The 18,749-nt window shown below is 39.6% G+C and overlaps 1 protein-coding gene across 1 annotated transcript in view; it reads left to right on the forward strand.

Annotated features, from left to right (window-relative positions):
- The first annotated feature begins 540 nt into the window (after positions 1-540).
- Positions 541-18,749, forward strand: part of TMEM71 (transmembrane protein 71) — a 100,791-nt gene continuing 82,582 nt past the window's right edge. Inside the window, exons 1-5 of the mRNA XM_036741641.1 lie at positions 541-675; positions 1,039-1,140; positions 4,351-4,426; positions 9,483-9,543; positions 15,346-15,558. Coding sequence (XP_036597536.1) covers positions 541-675; positions 1,039-1,140; positions 4,351-4,426; positions 9,483-9,543; positions 15,346-15,558 — 587 coding nt within the window. The remainder of the gene's footprint in view (positions 676-1,038; positions 1,141-4,350; positions 4,427-9,482; positions 9,544-15,345; positions 15,559-18,749) is intronic.

Consider the following 18,749-nt stretch of genomic DNA (forward strand, 5'->3'; position numbering starts at 1 on the left):
ATATATATATATATATATATATATCAATTAGCAAGCACAGATTCAGTACTTTTTAATAAGTTCTCATGAAGGTTTTATTTTTTATTGTTCACAAAAATGATATTGCCTAACTATTTGATAGACATTGAGGTGTTAATTGGAGTTATTATGGAAATATAAAAACATGAGCAGCTGTTTTCTTTGTAAAGCTCAGGGCTCCATGGCTCAATCCTGTTAATGGTCATCAGGATTTTCAAAAGACCAAGCTACCAAGGCTCCAGCTAGCCTCGATCTCATCAGTATTCTCCGAAGAGATGTTGTTATTAATAATAAAAAACCCTGTGAAATTATCTGAACACTGAGCATTGACTGGTAGCAATAGAAATAAGTAGAGAGGTGCAGAAATAAGAGATGTAATTGAAAGCTCAGGTTTTTTTGCATTCAGACTGAGAGAGAATTGATGAGTTAGTTCAGAAAACCCTAATTAGAAGGATTGTTAGTTGTATTTGTACTTATATGTGTTAGAATGCTAGTTCTATCTATTTCTCGCTAGCCTGGCGTATGGACAGCAACACCCCACCCCCTCCCAGTCTCTGGACAGCGTCCCTCTCCTCTCCCCCACCCCCTCCCCTTTCAGGATTGTTCAGGAACCTAATAGTGAACTTGAGTGTGCTCTTCAAAGCCAATTCGTGTGATGTGAGAACCGACAGGAAATGTGACCTCATTCTGCCTCCCTGCCTTCTGATTGCGTAGACTGTTTTTGAAAGGAAACAAGCGGGTCAGAGAACTGCCTTCCTTTCCCAAGACCTACAAACGGTTCTGTCTGAGAAAGCAGCTGAGGGAACAATGTTACAACCCCAAGAGAAGCTTTTGGGGATGGCAACATTATATTGTATGTGTGCATATGTGTATGTGTGTGTATGTGTGCATGCATGAGTGCCTCTGTGTGTGTGTGTGCTTCTTTTAATAGAGGAGAAGAGCACATTCATCTTGCTTGCAAGATGTCGGCACCTGTTGACGTTCTGATGCCTTTTTCAGCAGAGAAGCAGCAAATTCTAGGATTTCTCCCGACTGTCAGATCTGAGAAGCCTTGAATTGCAGTCAATCCTTTGTTACTGTCAATGGAAAGAAGACCCTCGGGATCCCCTTCAGCCTTACAACGTATGAACCAATTCTTTCTTAGAGGCAGACTAATCATTTGAGGAGCCTGTTAGATCAGACCCTTTTTCTTCTGCTTAAATAGGTTTAGAAACGAAGACTTAATGGCTCCAATTCTAGGTCAAATGTATTTCAGTATAACTGTACATGACTCGAGAAATGCAGTGTTTGGAGCAGCTTGCTTTCTAGCTACTAGATGAGCTGCTACCTTAAAATTCAACTTAGTTATTAGTGAGGAAGAGATTAAAACGCATCAATTTGAACAGTGCATGCTTAGAACTACTCTAATCCAAAACCAAGATGATAGCTTTATTTTTATATTGAGCATCTCAAACTAATTAATTTCTGGTTTTAATTACAAATACATTAAAGGAATTTCAGGGGGTTGCTCTTAAAGTTAATTAATAGATTGTGTTTACATTCCTTGGCTTGCTTTGCTCAAAGGAGAAAACTTTTACGTGCTATATAAATGTGAGGAAAACATTATACAAATGTTTGTTTTTACTATTACTGTTATTTTTAAAATATTCTGCTACTGTGGGCCTTGTTTAATTTCTCATATTGCAATCATACACACACAAATAAACTACTAATGCTACTCTTACATCATTACATTGAGAGGCAGGGGGATGAATAGAGAGCTGGCCTCAGAATGAGGAAATCCTGGGTTCAAATTCTGCCCCTGAAGCAGACTACCTATATGACCCTGAGCAAGTCACTCAACCTCTGAGTACAGCAGGCAATTCTCTAAAATGATAAGATGCAGCTAAATTGCCTATCTACGCTGTTAGATCAAGTTTCTCAGAGAGAAACTTCATATACTTGAAGTCACAGATACTGGAAGACAAGTTCGGAACTCGTTTCTGGTATTTATTACTAGCTGTGTGGGCTCTGGGCAGGTCCCTTAGCCCTGTTTGCCTCAGTTTCCTCATCTGCAGAATGAACTGGAGAAGGAAGGGGCAGATCACTCCAGTATCTCTGCCAAGAAAATCCCTAATGGGGTCATGAGGGGTTGGATATGACTGAAACAAATGAATGAAACAAGTTCTTTAAACTCTAGATGCTCCAGACTTTCCCCAGGACATATATAGCACTGTGGGAATGCTGGATTTGTAGTCAGATGACCTGTGGTCATATCTTGCTTATTTTCTTTGTGTTGGGAAAACTATTTTAATCTCTCTAAGTCTCAGTTCTTCCTCTTTAAAATGGGGAAATGGGACTAGATCACTTTTAAGGATTCATTCAGTTCAAAACCTAAGATCCCATAAGTCATAGGACTGCAATCTGCATTGGTAGAGACTCTCTACACCAGGAATTCTTTATATGGATTAAATCCTAGTTCTTTTAAAAATTCATGTGTGCTATATTAAAAAAATTAATAAACTAACATATATGTATTGTCTCACTTTCTCGTGTACACACGTGTGTGTGCATGCATATGTGTGTTATACAAGTGTGCACATGTGTATATATACACAATCTATATGTGCATGCATGTATATAAAAATACACATGTATCACATAATGGGTAAAGGGCAGGTCTCCAAGTTCATGGCCTGTGTTCAAGTCTTGTTTATGTTACATGTTACTTGTGTGGTCATGAGTACCTCTGTTACCCTATCTGTGTCCTCTGGCAGTTCTCAAAGACCAAGTTACAGTGGGGTCTGCCCACACTGAGATTTTTCCACTGGTTTTTGATAAAAATTTAAGGATCTAAAACTGCATTTATATAGTACTTTAAAATTTACAAAGGACTTTCTTCACAAAGACTCAGAATTTGGTAGTACAAGTATTATCCCCTTTTTACAGAAAAGGAAATCGAGTCCTAGAGCCTAGTCTTTCCCTAACTCCCTGTGTGACCTTCAGATTTGGCATCAGGAAAAACTGAGTTCAAATCAGACACTTACTAGCTATGTGACCCTGGGGAAATGATAAAACCTCTTTTAAACTGAATTCTCTCACATATAAAATAGGCATAAGAATAGTACCTGACAACTAGGCGGCTCAGTTGATAGAGTACCAGACTTGGAGTCAGAAAGACTCATCTTCCTGAGTTCAAATGTGGCCTCAGACACTTACTAGCTGAGCAAGTCATTTAACCTTGTTTGCCTCAGTTTCCTCATCTGTAGAATGAGCTGGAGAAGGAAATAGCAAACTACTCCAGTATCTTTACCAGGAAAACCCCCTATGGAGTCATGAAGAATTGTGGACATGACTGAAACAAGAACAAACTAATAGTACATGTTTTACACTCTCCACTTTGTAAGGATCAAATGAGATAATATATGTAACACACTTTGCAAATCTTAAAGTGCTATGTGAATATTAGCTTGTTCTTGTTTTTCTTTTTGTTCTCCTTCTTCTTAATATTATTGTTATATCACCTTCCTGAAGTTCACTTTCTTCATCTGTAAAAAGAGGGGCTTGGACTATACCTGAAGTCCCTCCTAGCTCTAAGCCTCTTTTTTAAGTATACAATATTTATTAGCCAACAGAGTGTAGAAATGTTTGCTGTGTGAATATCAGCTGAAATTTCTATCTTCTATATGCTTTTACTGGCATTTCACTAATGACTGAAATGACTGAAAAGTAAAATATGAGCACCTGTGAACTGGATTTATAAATGCATCCTGTGATGTGTATTGTCTATCCTTATTCTTAAGAGTACGGCCCCGCTCAGGCCACTTATGAATGCTTGTGCTGACACAAAGCACATGACAGCCCTGGCATCTTCTGATATAGAAGCATGAGTGATCTAGGTTGCTGTACAAACAACACAGGCCCATATCCAAATATGGTTTGACAGTTTATAGCCAAGAATTACTGAAAAAAATGTAAACAGTTATTTTTTTTTTTTTGGTATTGTTGTTTGCTGTCTTCAATATTTGTGTATCACATCACATGGGCTTGTATGGAGACTTTTTAGCTTATGTATTTAAAGGAGTAGCTATCACAATTTGAATCAGTTTATTGCTTAAAGAAAAAAAACACAACACTTTCATGAACTGTGTAAAGCCATTAGAATTTTATTTTAGAACTACAAAATTCACAAAGGTCCCCAAGCATCCTCTAGCCCTATCCCGTCTCCAATATTATAGATGTTTATTACTGGATGTCCACATGTACTCTAGAGCAATTAGTAAATGCCATCTGCTTTTCTTAGGATTGTCATATTTTTAATATGCATCTATCTTTTCTTAACCTCTCTTGCAGACAATCTGTGAAGTTTGTACAAGTGGCCTTCCCAACATGTACCGCATCTCTCAGCTCACATCTACACCAGTAGCAAGTAAATATCTGAGTTCTGCTCAGCACAATTATCTCCTGAAAGATTCCTTGCTTTGATTTTGCTGATACTTGTGCCATTAACCATCTGTCAGTGGTTTGCATTTCTTAAATGCTGGGGATGCTTTGGCAATGAATCTGACTTCATTTTTTTCTTTGAAAGAAATGCAAGTTGTTGGTTGTTGTGGGTGTTTTTGTTTTTGTTGTCTTTTTTTTTGCTTTCAATGAAAAAAATCATGATTTTTTTAGATGTCTGTGCATAAAAATGAGAAGGAAGATTGTTTATCAGCAACAATTAAGATGCAAAACTCTAAGCATGGGGAAAATGCTGAATGATTTTGATAGCTACTTGCAAAAACAAGGGCGTTGTTCACATGGTGGCTGTTTCAAGTTTCTTTCTTCCTTCCTCTTATTTTTCCCTCAAACCACCCCCAGTTTTGTTCCCTCCAACTTACCCAGCCCTATTTGAGTCTCCAGATTCTCTTCTTTGGCACGTTAAACCTTCAACTAAGTTGAGAAAGTTCCACTGACTAGACCTAAAATATACCTCTCTGTCACTCTTTCCTGCATTGCTACTTTACAAATCACTTTATATCTATAAACATTCTCTATCTGCAGTCGTAGTGGAATGGACATCTTTTGCATAATCAAAACTGGCAAGGATCCCAGAGCTCCTCCAATCCAGTCCTCTGCTTCCAATCTTATAGACTGAAGCCAGTTGATGTCCAAGTTGTCTGAAGTGCAATTAGTAAATACCATCTGCTTTGGTGTGCTTTTTCTCTTTTGAATATAAATCTATCTGTTTAAAAACATTTTTTATAGACAGTCTGTGAAGCTGGTCTTGCCATCATCCACAAATCCACCGCTTCCAGGTTCATGAACTCTGAAAACCCATTATCTTATCACAATCTGTTGTCAGTCCACCCCTCCCTCTGCCTTGCAACCCCTAACCTTGTTCTTCATCTTCAATGTGACCTCCAGGTACTTCAACCCCTGGTACTCCCCAGGCCATCACCTACTATTGATCACTGACTATACTATCCTAAGTTCCCCCTCTTGACTATATGGTGAACTAGTTCAACTCTGCAATGTCCATTTCTCTTGAGTCTCTTGACCCCTTATCCTATCATCAGTCTTGCTCTGAAAAGCCTCCATCTTGGATAACTCTTACCATCCCCTTCCTTCACTATTACTCACATGCTGCTAAATGAAATTGGAGAAAGTCATGCAACCATGCAGAAATAATTCACTACAAACGCATGATACATGATCTTAACTGGGCCCCAAGGCAATATTTTTACAGCTTCCTAATTGACTTACTATCCCACCAAACTGGCTTTTCCAAATCTTTTTGCCATTTAGCATTCCCTGACCACACACTCTCAACTGAGAACCTTTCATATTTTACTAATAAACATGAGGTCATCTACTGAGAGCTCCCTCTTCTCCTTCTCATCTCACATTACTCAGATACCTCCTTCACCCCTATCTCACAGGAAGGGGTGATCCTTCTTGCCAAGACAAACCCTGATCCTTGAACAAGTGATCCCATTCCATTCTGTCTCAGAGAATGTTCCCTCTATCATTCCCAGTCTCTTATCTCTAATCTCTCCCTATCTACTGGCTGCTTCCCTATTGCCTACAAATATGTTCATGCCTCTCCATCCTCAAAGAAACCTTCATTTGATCTATCCATCCCTGGCAGTGAGGTGGTGCAGAAGAAAGAGCTCTGGACTTTGAGTCAGGAAGATCTAAGTTCAAATCTGCCTTAAACACTAACTGGGTGACTTGGGGGCAAGTCACTTAACTTCTGTTCGCCTCAGTTTACACAAATGTCAAGTGGGAATAATAACAGTGCCTACTTTCCTGGGTTGTGGTGAGGATCAAATGAGATAATATTTTTAAAAATGCCTGACACATAGGCACTTTATAATTGCTAGATATGATGATGATGATGATGATGATGATGATGATGATGATCCCATATTATTCCTTTTTGTGGCTAAATTCTTCCCCTCCCTCTTTCCTTAATTCTCTGCTGTCGGGCTTCCAACTTCATTATTCAACTGAAAGTGCTTTCTCCAAAGTTATTGGTAAACTCTTAATTGCACAATTTTTTCTCAATCCTTATCTTTCTTGGTCTCTCTGCAGCCTTTGACACCATTGATCGCTATCTTCTCGCTATTCTCTTCTGTCTAGGTTTCCATGACACCTCTCCATCCTGGTTGTCCTCCTCCCTGTTTGACCACTCCCCATTCTCTTTTTTGGATTTTCATCTAGTTCACCTGCTAGTATATTGTCCCCAGGGTTCTGTGCTAGGCCTTCTTATTTTTTCCATCTGTACTATTTTACCAGATGATTTCATCAGTCATCATCACCACTATGCTGATGATTATTCAGTAAACTTATCCAGCCCTAACCTCTCTGCTGACCTCCAGTTTTGCATCTCCAGCTGTCTATTAAACATCTCAAAGTGAATGTCCCTGGACGTCTTAAACACAGCATCTTTCTCCCAAAACCCTCCTCTGTTCTGAACTTCCCTATTACTGTTGAAGATACCACAATCTTCCCAGTTACCCAGGCTTGCGACCTAGGTTTCATCCTCGAATCCTCACTCTCTCAGCTCCTCCCACCCCGTATCCAATTTGTTGCCAAGTCCTGTTGATATTTCATTAGCAGCATCTCTCCTATGTTCCCCCACTCTCTCCTCTGACACTGCCATCACCATGGTGCAGACCCCTGTCACCTTATGCCTAAACTTTTGCGATAACATGCTGGTTGGTCTGCCCATTTCAGGTCTCTCCCCACCACAGTTACTGTTCTACCCTCAGCTGACAAATTAGTTTTCCTTAAGTGAAAGTCTGATCATGTCAACCCTCTATTCAGTAAACTCCAATAGCTCCCTAGTTCTAAGATCAAATACAAAATCCTCTATTTTGCTTTCAAAGACCTTCATAACTTATATCCCCCCCAACCTTTCCAATCCTCTTACACCTTATATCCCTGTAATGGACCTGTCAACCCACGAGGATTCTTACTATTCCTTGAACAAGGCATTCCATCTCCTGACACTTGACATTTTCAATGGCTGTCTTCCATTCCTAGAATTCTCTCTCTCCCTCCTCATCTCGGCATCCTGGCTTCTCTGGCTTCCTTCAAGTCTCAGCTAAAACTCTACATTCTACAAGAAGCCTTTCCCAAACCTTCTTAATTCTTGCGCATTCCTTATGTTAACTATTTCATATTTATCTTGAATATAGCTTGTTTGTACATAGTCATTTGCATATTGTCTTCCCCATTAGACTATGATTTCCGGGAGAACAGGGAATATCTTTTGCCTTTTTTTTTTTTGTATCTCTAGTGCTTACCACAGTGTCTGGTATATAGTTGACACTTAATAAATGCTTATTGACTGACTGACTTACTGATATGTATGTATGATGGAAATGCATGTATGTACACATGTGTATATACGCTTATATGTATAGGTCAAATTGACATGCTATGTATATATACATGTATCTGTACATATACACTATATGTGTATGGCCATATATATGTGTGCATATGTATATATCTATTCATATAGGAAGATAGAGCCAGATTCAAGTCCTGTCTTTGATACATTCCAGTTGTGTGACACCATGGTCATCTAAGACTAAGAAGTTGCAGAGGACTTACTGTTCTGCATCTGTGTTCAATCAATCAACCCTCAACCAATCAACAGGCATTTTTTAGAAACTTCCAGGCACTGTTCTAAGTGTTGGACTTATAAAAACAAAAGGGAAATAATCCCTGTCTTCAAGAACCTTATATTCCATCGGGGGAGACAAGTACATATTTAATTGTATATTGATGTCTTAGAGATTCCCCACACTGATGACAACACAGGTCCGGATATCTCTATATCAGGTTAAACACCCACAAAACCCACTTTTTATTTTTTTGTATTCACAAGTATAATTGCTTATGTTCATACCATGCTTTTGATAGCACTTCCCACCTTGGAAGGGAGGTAGTAAAAATATTATTATAATCATTTTACGGATGAAGAAACTCAACTTCCCTCTGAGATATGAAGCTGCTAGCCTGGGTTAGTGCTCAAGATGTAGCATGGTACTAGAGAGGAAAAGGTTCCTGACCTGAAGGCAGGAGGAACCTGGGTCTGAATGTTGCTTTTGGTAACTACTGGTGCCATGACCATGAACAAGTCACTTCACTTGTTTCTGGGGCTCAGTTTCCTCATCTGTAAAACAGGGATGATCATCATATTTGTAGTGCTTGCCTCACAGAGTTGTCAGGAGGACTAAATGAGCCAAAGTATGTAAAGCAGTTTATTTAAATGTCAGCTACTATTATGAGGAACCTAGAGGAAAATTAGTGTAAATGGGAAGGGCTATGGCCCCAACCTTCTGATATGAACAATTCATTCCCCTTTCCACCATACCACAGTCTGTTAGCCATATAAATCCTCAGTCACTTATGGAGATAAGAACCTACTTTTCTAACCTCCATGATTGTTTTTTTACAACAAAATATCTTTAATTTGCCCTAAGGAGCAGGGGAGGTCTTTGGCAGACAATTTAATTTTTCAAGTTACCTAGCAGGCCAAATACACAAGCAAATAAATAAATTAAGCAATAAGCATATGATGAATTTAGGGTTTCCTCTTCTTCTCACAAAATGTGATCCTTCTCTATTTCACAGATCTCTGTTGGGTGGTAATGCTTTATTTATGACCCCTCTGGCCCTCATGAATTTATCTCCAAAGGAAGGCTGTACTCAGAGACTGAAGAGTAATAAACCTCAAGAGACAGACCAAACACCCAAGGACATCGTTTATTCCTGGTTGCTGGTTTCCAGATGCCAGGGACAAAACTGCTATTAGAGATTAATTTTTAAACCCTGTCTGACTTAAATGTGGCTCTGTGGGTGGGACATCGGACATTTGATTTTTACCAACCACATGTACAGAGTTTCTAGTGTTTAGCATGTTTTCCTGTTTAATCAGGCTTGCTGGTTTTTTCTCTTCTTTTCTTCTCTCTTGCCTACTTGCCTAGGTTCTCCTGGACTGGAAAGAGAATCAAGTGGAACTCTATCACCCAGATGCATTTTCCCAAGGTATTCTGGCAGGCTGTAATTTTTCTATAAGAAAGGCAATGCAAATTCCAAATTGCAGACCTGGTTCATTTATTCTTTTTGCTAATCATTCAAAAGAACTTTTCTTTTGAATGATTCACCTATTTGAGGGGAGGATATATGTCTTATGGGGTTTTCTGGGCCATTCTCTTTTAGATGGTCCCAAGTCAGGCTGTGGAGTCATGATGAATGGTAGTGGAGGCTTTTTAAACTTGGTCCATTATATATGTTTCAGGTAGTGAGCTCCTTCATACTGGACGTATTTGGGTCATCTAGGAAGTGCAATGGATACAACGCACTAGACCTGGAGAACCTGAGTTCAAACCTGGATTCAGACACTTCACAGTGTGACCCTGGACAAATCACTTAACCTCTGTTTGTCTCAGTTTCCTCATCTGCAAAATGGAGAGAATAAAAACACTTACCTTCTAGGGTTCTTGTGAGGATCAAATGAGCTAATAATTGTAAAACTCTTTGCACAATGCCTCATACATATTAAGTACTATATATATGCTTATCATTATTACTATTATTAGTAAAGTATTCAAGCAAAGATCAGATGACCCATAGTCAAACGTACTCTATAACAGATTCCTGCACTGAACTTGGAGTCCAAATCCTTAGTTTGTGCTCATGGGTAAGCCTCAATTTACTTGTTGATAAAACGGGGATAGTTGCACCACATCCTTCTTCAAGTTGTCTTGGTGAAAGTGTTTTGTAAATTTTAAATCACTGTAGAAATGGGAGCTACTTTTATGGCCTCCAAGCTCCTATCTCTAAGATTTTAACATCTCATCCTCCTCTGTGCTTTGTAAGCTCCTTAAGTGTTGTTGTGGTTATTGTGTTGTTTTTCAATCAAGTCCCGACTCCTCATGGAACCATTTGGCAAAGATACTGGAGTGGTTTGCTATTTCCTTCACCAGTTCATTTTATAGATGAAAAATGGAGGGTTAAGTGACTTGCTCAGGGTCACACACCAAGTAAGTGTCTGAGACCATATTTGAACTCAGGAAGATGAGTCTTTCTGACTCCAGGCCTGGCATTCTATCCACTGTGCCACCTAGCTGCCCCTTCATTGAGAGTAGAGATTATTTTTTTATTTTGTCTTTGTATAGCCAGCACCTAGCACAGTGTCCTATGCATAGTACAGGTGCTTGCTAAATGTTGATCAACTTCAAGTATCTTTTGGGTGCCTGTGCTGTCACATGTTGGTAGCAACTTGGATAATCATCTAAGTTAGAACTCGCATTCATATGACACATTATGTTTAAAAGGTGCAATATCCTCCAGACAACCCTGTGAGATAGGTAGTACAGAGGTAATTTGTTAGCTCAAATTGAATAGTAGGTCACATTTATAGAACATTTTAAAGTTCTAAAAAGTGCTCCCTTACAACAATCCTCTGAGGTGTTATTCAATCAATGACAGTTATAACTTGTGCTTTATAAACATGGCTTAAATGACCTAATGTAAATAAAACTTTTTGCAAACTTTACATAAATAATGTTGATAGCCAACATTTATAGGTTTACAAAGCACTTTATAAATTTATTGTGGTCGTTTAGTCATGTCCTACTCTCTGTGACCCCATTTGAGGTTTTCTTGACAAAGATATTGGAGTGGTTTGCCATTTCCTTGTCCAGCTCATTTTACAGATGAGGAACCGCAAACAAGGTGAAGTGACTTGCCCAGGGTCACACAGTAAGTAAGTATCTGAGGCCAGATTTGAATTTAGGTCTGCTTGATTCTAGGCCTGGCATTCTATCCACTGTGCCACCTAGTTCTTTTGAACACATGATGACACAAAGCCTCAGAAAAGTTAAATGATGTATTTAAGGTTAGAGATAGAAAGGGGCAGAGCCTCAATCAATCAATAAGCATTTATTGAGTGTCTAATATGCAGCAGGCACTGGGTATACAAAAAGAGGCAAAAGACAGCTCCCTAAACTGTCCTCAGGGAGGTTACAATCTAACCTAGACTTGTGCTCCTCTGACCTAGTTCTGTTGTGTCCTAGAGGAAGGTGGAGGAGGGAAGATCTGAGGCCCCCAGGGAGTGGTCAGACTCAAAGCAACAGGAAACACCCGCGTAATAGGGTGCTCAAGTTGCAGAAATTTAGGGTGGGGTAGTGTTTTTTCATTTGTTTGGTTTCTCATAAGCCCCTTGGAAGAAAACTGCTGAAAAGCATCAACTAAAAATTCCTCAGATGGTTACAGCATATATAAAGCTGGAGTCAAGAGACTAGGGAGCTGGATTTACCAGTGCCTCTTGGAGATATAGTCCAATTGAATTGTCTGATATTCTATGGAATTAACTTGAAACAACAACAACAACACCTTTATTGTAACTCAGAAACTGGAAGTACTTACAGCCAAAAAAGCAAAAAGAATTCTAAAAGCATTACAAAGAAAGGATACTGGGGAGAGGCTGACCTTGAAATTTTGTAAGACATTAGGGCTGGAAATGCCATACACCCAACCTGGCACATGTAGTAGATAAGGGTGATGGATGTCAGAGAGAGCTAGGTTGAATCTGGGCTCTGATACTTCCTAGCTGTGTAGAAAAGTCAATTCATCTCTCTGAGTCTCATTTTACTCAACTATAAAATGAAGATTGTTTTTTAATCTTGTATCTCCTACTTGATACAGTACATTTATGAGTCTGGAATGAGATAATGTGGTAAAGCAAAATTTAAAGCACAATAATGTGTCAGTAATTAAGGTGAGACTTTTTGAAATGCCTTTAATGATCCTGGCCTTTGTTTGAAAGGGGTAGATAATGTAGGATCTTGTCTTGGAATGTTTTTCAGTACTAAGGCAATCAGGAGGCATTGACTTGTATAAGGTGGTACTAGGGATTAACTTTCCCACACCGCAAATGGGATTTTTCACTGTTCTTTGAGTGCTTCTGAGCACTGAGATAATCAAGTGCCCCAGGGCCCTGAGATGGGTATATAAGATCCAAAGTTGGTGGTTGACCTTTGGTGCTCTCAGGCACTGGAAGAGTGGGACTCTGGGCAAGCTGTTGTAACTCCCCCCCGCCCCCCCCCCCCCCCGCCCCACTTTGCTAACCCAGACCTATTTGTTCTTTGGTAACTATGAATTGTGACTTGATGTGTGTATATTGTGTATGTTTGTAATTTGTTGGTATTTGCTCTGAAGTTGGTTTTTCCTCCTGGACTAAGTGAATGATATTTGTATGTTGGATTAAACTAAGACTGTTAACGACTTAAAGTTACTTTCCTTAGTAAAGCAGATCAAAGAACCTGTGCTGGCAGCTCTTGTTGCTGGTCTTGTTGGGTCTTATACCCCAACAGCTGCTGCTATCCAAATTGTTGCTACAGATAAGCATGTAAACTGTTACTGTAACTGACAAGGCACCTCAAGAGGTATTATGCTATTTTTAAGCTTGAATAGATTCAATAACTTAAAAATCCATAAAGACTTTAGGAAGACCCTGCATAGGGCTCATAAGGTTTGTAAAACACTTTCCTTATAATGACTAGGTAGTGCAAACATTATTACCCCTTTTTTAAGTAGTACCAGTAGTCTGTACTTGAACCCAGGACTTTTCTCTCTAAGCTTAGAATGCAAAATATTACAACTACTAGGTACAAGGAGCATTTTTAATAATTCAAGAAGGTAACATTGTCTCCAGGCACTGACACCAGCTCCTCATCTCCTCCCAACTGGACTATTGCAACACCTAACTGGTCAGATCCCCTGCCTCAAACCTTTGCCCACTCCAGTCTGTCCTCCAGTCAGCTGTTAGATTATTTGGTCAGCTTCAGAGGCTCTCTATCACCTCCAAGTTCAAATATAAAATCCTTTGTTTGGCTACCTAGTCCCTTTCTAACTTTCCAATCTTCTTACACATTACACTCTGCCGGGTACCCTGGAAATCAGTAACAATGGCTTCCTTGCTGTTTCTCTCAATTCATACTCCATCTCCCAACTCCAGGCATTTTCTCTGTCTGTCTCCCATGCCTGCAAGTCATTCACTCCTCATTTCCACCTCTGGCTTCCCTGGCTTCCTTCAAGTCTCAACTAAAATTTTACCTTCTGTAAGAAACTTTTTCCTGATCCCCAACTTAAATCTAGTTCTTTCTCTCTGTTGATTATCTTCAATTTATTCCTGGCTGCTGGTTTCCAGATGCCCTTTGTTTGTACATATTTGTTTGCATGTTGTGTGCTCCATTAAGCTGTAAAGTCCTTGAAAGCAGGGACTGTCTTTTGCCTTTCTTTGTATCTATAGTACTAGGCACATACTAAGCACTTAATAGGTGCTAGTTGACTGACTGGTCAACTGGCTAGCATTGTATACTTGGAAAGACTAGCACTCAGGACAAAGCACTCACAAGTCCTGGGCTCCAGTACCCATGTCTTATTGACGTGACCAGTGACAATTCCTTGACCCTCTTTGAGACTAAATTTGTTTATTTGTAAAAAGGAAATAACAGTATCTGCCCACCACACAATAAGATTGTTTATTTTCAATGACACCTACCCCAGGGCTAGTATCTATAGAGTCATGGATCTAGAGCATGAGGGAACCTCAGAAAGCAACTAGTCTAACTCCCTTCATTTTACATGTGAGGAGGACACTGAGCCCCAGGAAAGTTCAGTGACTTGCCTAAGGTCACATAGGTCTTAAACATCAGAGGTGGAGTTTGAACCTAGGTCTTCTGACTCTGGAGTCCATACTTTTGCCACTGTCAGGAGGATACAATGAGGGGGTAGACCTGGGATTGAGAGGCAGGGCTTCAAATAATAGCACTGGTGCTTTACTGGGTATGCACCAATGGTCAAGTCACTTGACCTCTCTGAGACTCGGTTTTGTCATGTGTAAAATGGACCACTTTTCTATTAGAACTTGAGGTCAATCAATTTTTGTTATACATGTGGTATAGTGGGAGGTGTATTGGACTTGGGGTCAGAAGATGTGACTTAGATGCTTGGCTCTGACACTTATTAACTGTATATTTGAGGCAAATCACTTAGTTCCCTCTTCTCTAAAATAGAATAAATAGTTCTTATACTGTCAAACTTACAAGATTGTTATAAGGATCATATGAGATTGTGTATATAAAAAGTGCTTTGGAACAGGAAAACACAATGCCAATTCAAGCTGTTATCATTATAAGAGGCAGCATTGCATAGGGGATGGAGTCCTTGGACCTGGAAATTTGATGGCTTGGGTTCATATGCCATTGACACTGATTAACCATGTGACTGTAAAATCCTCAAGCCCAAGGCTGTGGCCTTGAAGCCACATGTGCCCTTCTAGGTCCTTAGAGTGGCTTTTTGACTGAGTCCAAGTTTTACAGAACATCCTTTAATTAAGGGGATTTGTTCTGTGAGGTTTGGGTTCAGTCAAAGGGCTATATTCAAGGACTTGGAGGGCCACATGTGGCCTTGAGGGTACAGGTTCACCATCCCTCCTCTAGCCTCTCTGAAACTCAGTTCCTTCCACTGTAAAATAGAAATAGTGAAGTAGAGGATAGAGTACTATGAAAAAAGTACCCTAATGCAGAATGGGAAGGGTTGCACAAGTGTCCTTGGAGCTATCTCTGTCTGGCAGTGGTAGTATTTACAAACTGCTGATCACAGCAGAGATTCCCCAGAGTTTACCTCAGGGGTAGGAGATAATTAGAAATTATTAGTCAGAACAGGCTAGGGGTCCCAGAGTTCCCCAGGGATTGACAAATGACAAATGAAAGAGTTTATCTTTGATCCTTGGTGTGCAGGTTAGAGCTTCTAAAGGTTTTCTTTGCCCTTCCCCTCCAGCTATGCTTATACTTTTCTGGATGGTGACACCCCACTGGAATGCTGTTCCACAAATCCCCTGATGGGTTCCCATTTTATATGCCGCCGAAGTCCCCGGCTCCTCACCAATGGCTATTACATTTTGACAGAGGACAGCTTTCTCTCTGATGAAGATGGCAACATCACTCTGAGTCCCACTCAGACGAGTGTTGTATACAAAGAGAATCTGGTCAGGTAAGTCAGTGGTGTCCTATCTTTAGGGCATCATGACAAAGCTATGACAATCACAGCATGCGTGTTTCCAGGGCTTCAATATTTGCAATGCACATCCTTCCAAACAAAAGTATCAATCCCATTTTTCAGATTGAAAAAAGTAAATCTCAGAGAAGTTGGGTGAATTGTGCGAGATCACACAGCTAGCTAGAGAGGAAAGGTAGGGAAAGCTGATGTTGTAGCAAGGAAGATCTGATAGATGCTGGCTCGATCAAATCATTTGTGCCCCAGGCCAGTGGTCTACCATGTTGGGGGTGGTGGTGGAGTTGAAATAAGCTTGGGGGATGTGGCCTGATCCTCAAGAGATATGTGATCAACCAATGGGAGGGTGGTAATATGTGCTTTATCCCACCCTCCTCTTTCCCCAGCCAGCTCTAGGTTTGTTTTCAAAACAACTATACCTCTTAAACACTCTCCCACTCTGACCCCTCCCACCTCTCACCTTCCAATTGTTGTGTAGGGTAGGTTTCTCCAAGCAGTTCTAACCTACCCTAACACAGATATTCACAGCATTTCACAGGAAAATTCCTCATGGCTCCAACTCTTCCCCTCACCCATCATCTCATCTAGTCCTTTCTGTCCACTTACCTAACCAGCATGCCAGGTTAGACATTCATTACCTCTCCCTGGACTATTACAATATGCTTTTCAGCATATTCTCTACTCAGATGCCAAAGTGATTTTCCTAAAGCTTAGGTCTGATCATGTCCCACTTACAGTGGCTCTCTATTGACTCTAAGATCAAATATTGATTTTGTCTTTATCTCACATTTTAAAATATATATTTTGTTTGGTTTAGTGTAGCACATGGATATAATTTAAAAATAAGTAAATACAAACATTTTGAGGGGGTATGGTTGGAAATTTTTTACTGATAGGTGTTTGTCATCAAAAAAGTTTGGAAATCACAGCTTAAGGTAACTCTCTAAGAACATAAGTTTCAGAGAAGGTGTCAACCTGAATGTGGAGGAGAAGTTTCCTTGTCTGGAAATTCCATATAGCAATAAAATTCCAAGTCCAATACCTATCCCCACTTTTATATGGTGTCAGACTTGGGATTTGAATTGATGTCTTTCTTGGCTCCAACACTCTAATGTCCCTGTGTATCATATTATTTAGATAATGTTTGTAATTATGATGCTCTTTCTCTCTTTTAAGTATCTGGTAACTACTTAAAGTAAGTATTTTTCTTCTTTTCACTTACAGTTTGCAAAGAACTAGAGAGAAGAACATGGTGAATGTTTGGAGGCAGTTGGCAGAGAGGATTATCATTCTGCAAAATAAGATACATGACATTATCCATGTGGTCAGGGTGGCAGGGTACCTAAGTTGTAAGGGCAGCCAGTTGGCAGTTGCTGGCTCTAGCCTGAGGAGTGTACCAATCTCCAGTCTACATTGGGGCTGCCCACAGCTAGCATGTGATAGTGGTGACAAGTAGGGGTTTACTCTAGCTGCCTGAGATCAGTCATCATGCTTGTGCAGAACCCTGTAGTAATAGAGGAAGAAGAAAGTCTACAGTTAAGACTACATGTCATAGCAAAGCCACATTTCTTTTTTTAAAATTGTTTTTAATTTTAATTTTTTTATTATTTATCTAATATTTTTAGTTTTCAGCATTGATTTTCACAAGATTTTGAATTACAAATTTTCTCTCCATTCCACCCCTCCCCACTCCAAGATGGCATGTAGTCTGATTGCCCCGTTACCCAGTCAGCCCTCCCTTCTGTCACCCCACTCCCCCCATCCCCTTTTCTCTTACTTTCTTGTAGGGCAAGATAGATTTCTATACCCCATTGCCTGTATATCTTATTTCCCAGTTGCATGCAAAAACAACTTGTTTTTTGAACATCTGCTTTTAAAACTTTGAGTTCCAAATTCTCTCTCCTCTTCCCTCCCTACCCACCATCCCTAAGAAGTCAAGCAATTCAACATAGGTCACATGTGTATCATTATGTAAAACCCTTCCACAATACTCATATTGTGAAAGACTAACTATATTTTGCTCCCTCCTATCCAGTCCCCCTTTATTCAATTTTCTCCCTTGACCTTGTCCCTTTTTGAAAGTGTTTGGTTTTGATTACCTTCTCCCCCTATCTGCCCTCCCTTCTATCATCCCTCCTTTTTTATCCCCTTCCTCCTTCTTTCCTGTGGGGTAAGACACCCAATTGAGTGTGTATGTTATTCCCTCCTCAAGTCAAATCCAATGAGAGCAAGATTCACTCATTCCCCCTCACCTGCCCCCTCTTCCCTTCCAACAAACTGCTTTCTCTTGCCATTTTTATGTGAGATAATTTACCGCATTCTATCTCTCCCTTTCTCCCTCTTTCAATATGTTCTTCTCTCATCCCTTAATTTGATTTTACTTTTTTAGATGTCATCCCTTCGTATTCAACTCACTCTGTGCCCTCTGTCTATATATATATACATATATATATATATATATATATATATATATATATATATATATATATATATATATATATTTGTATGTATGTATGTATATTCCCTTCAGCTACCCTAATACTGAGGTCTCATGAATTACACACAGCATCTTTCCATGTAGGAATGTAAACAAAACAGTTCAACTTTAGTAAGTCCCTTATGATTTCTCTTTCTTGTTTACCTTTTCATGCTTCTCTTGATTCTTGAGTTTGAAAGTCAAATTTTCTGTTCAGCTCTGGTCTTTTCACTGAGAAAGCTTGAAAGTCCTCTATTTTATTGAAAATCCATGTTTTTGCCTTGGAGCATTATACACAGTTTTGCTGGGTAGGTGATTCTTGGTTTTAATCCTAGCTCCATTGACTTCTGGAATATCATATGCCAAGCCCTTTGATCTCTTAATGTAGAAGTTGCTAGATCTTGTGTTATCCTGATTGTGTTTCCACTATACTCAAATTGTTTCTTTCTGGCTGCTTGCAGAATTTTCTCCTTGATCTGGAAGCTCTGGAATTTGGTGACAATATTCCTAGGAGTTTTCTTTTTGGGATCTTTTTCAGGAGGTGATCTGTAGATTCTTTCAAATTCTATTTTACCCTCTGGTTCTAGAATATCAGGGCAGTTCTCATTGATAATTTCTTGAAAGATGATGTCTAGGCTCTTTTTTTGATCATGGCTTTCAGGTAGAACAATAATTTTTAAATTATCTCTCCTGG

The sequence above is a fragment of the Trichosurus vulpecula genome, chromosome 1, assembly GCF_011100635.1.
Source record: "Trichosurus vulpecula isolate mTriVul1 chromosome 1, mTriVul1.pri, whole genome shotgun sequence".
NCBI classification, from domain to species: Eukaryota; Metazoa; Chordata; class Mammalia; order Diprotodontia; family Phalangeridae; genus Trichosurus; species Trichosurus vulpecula.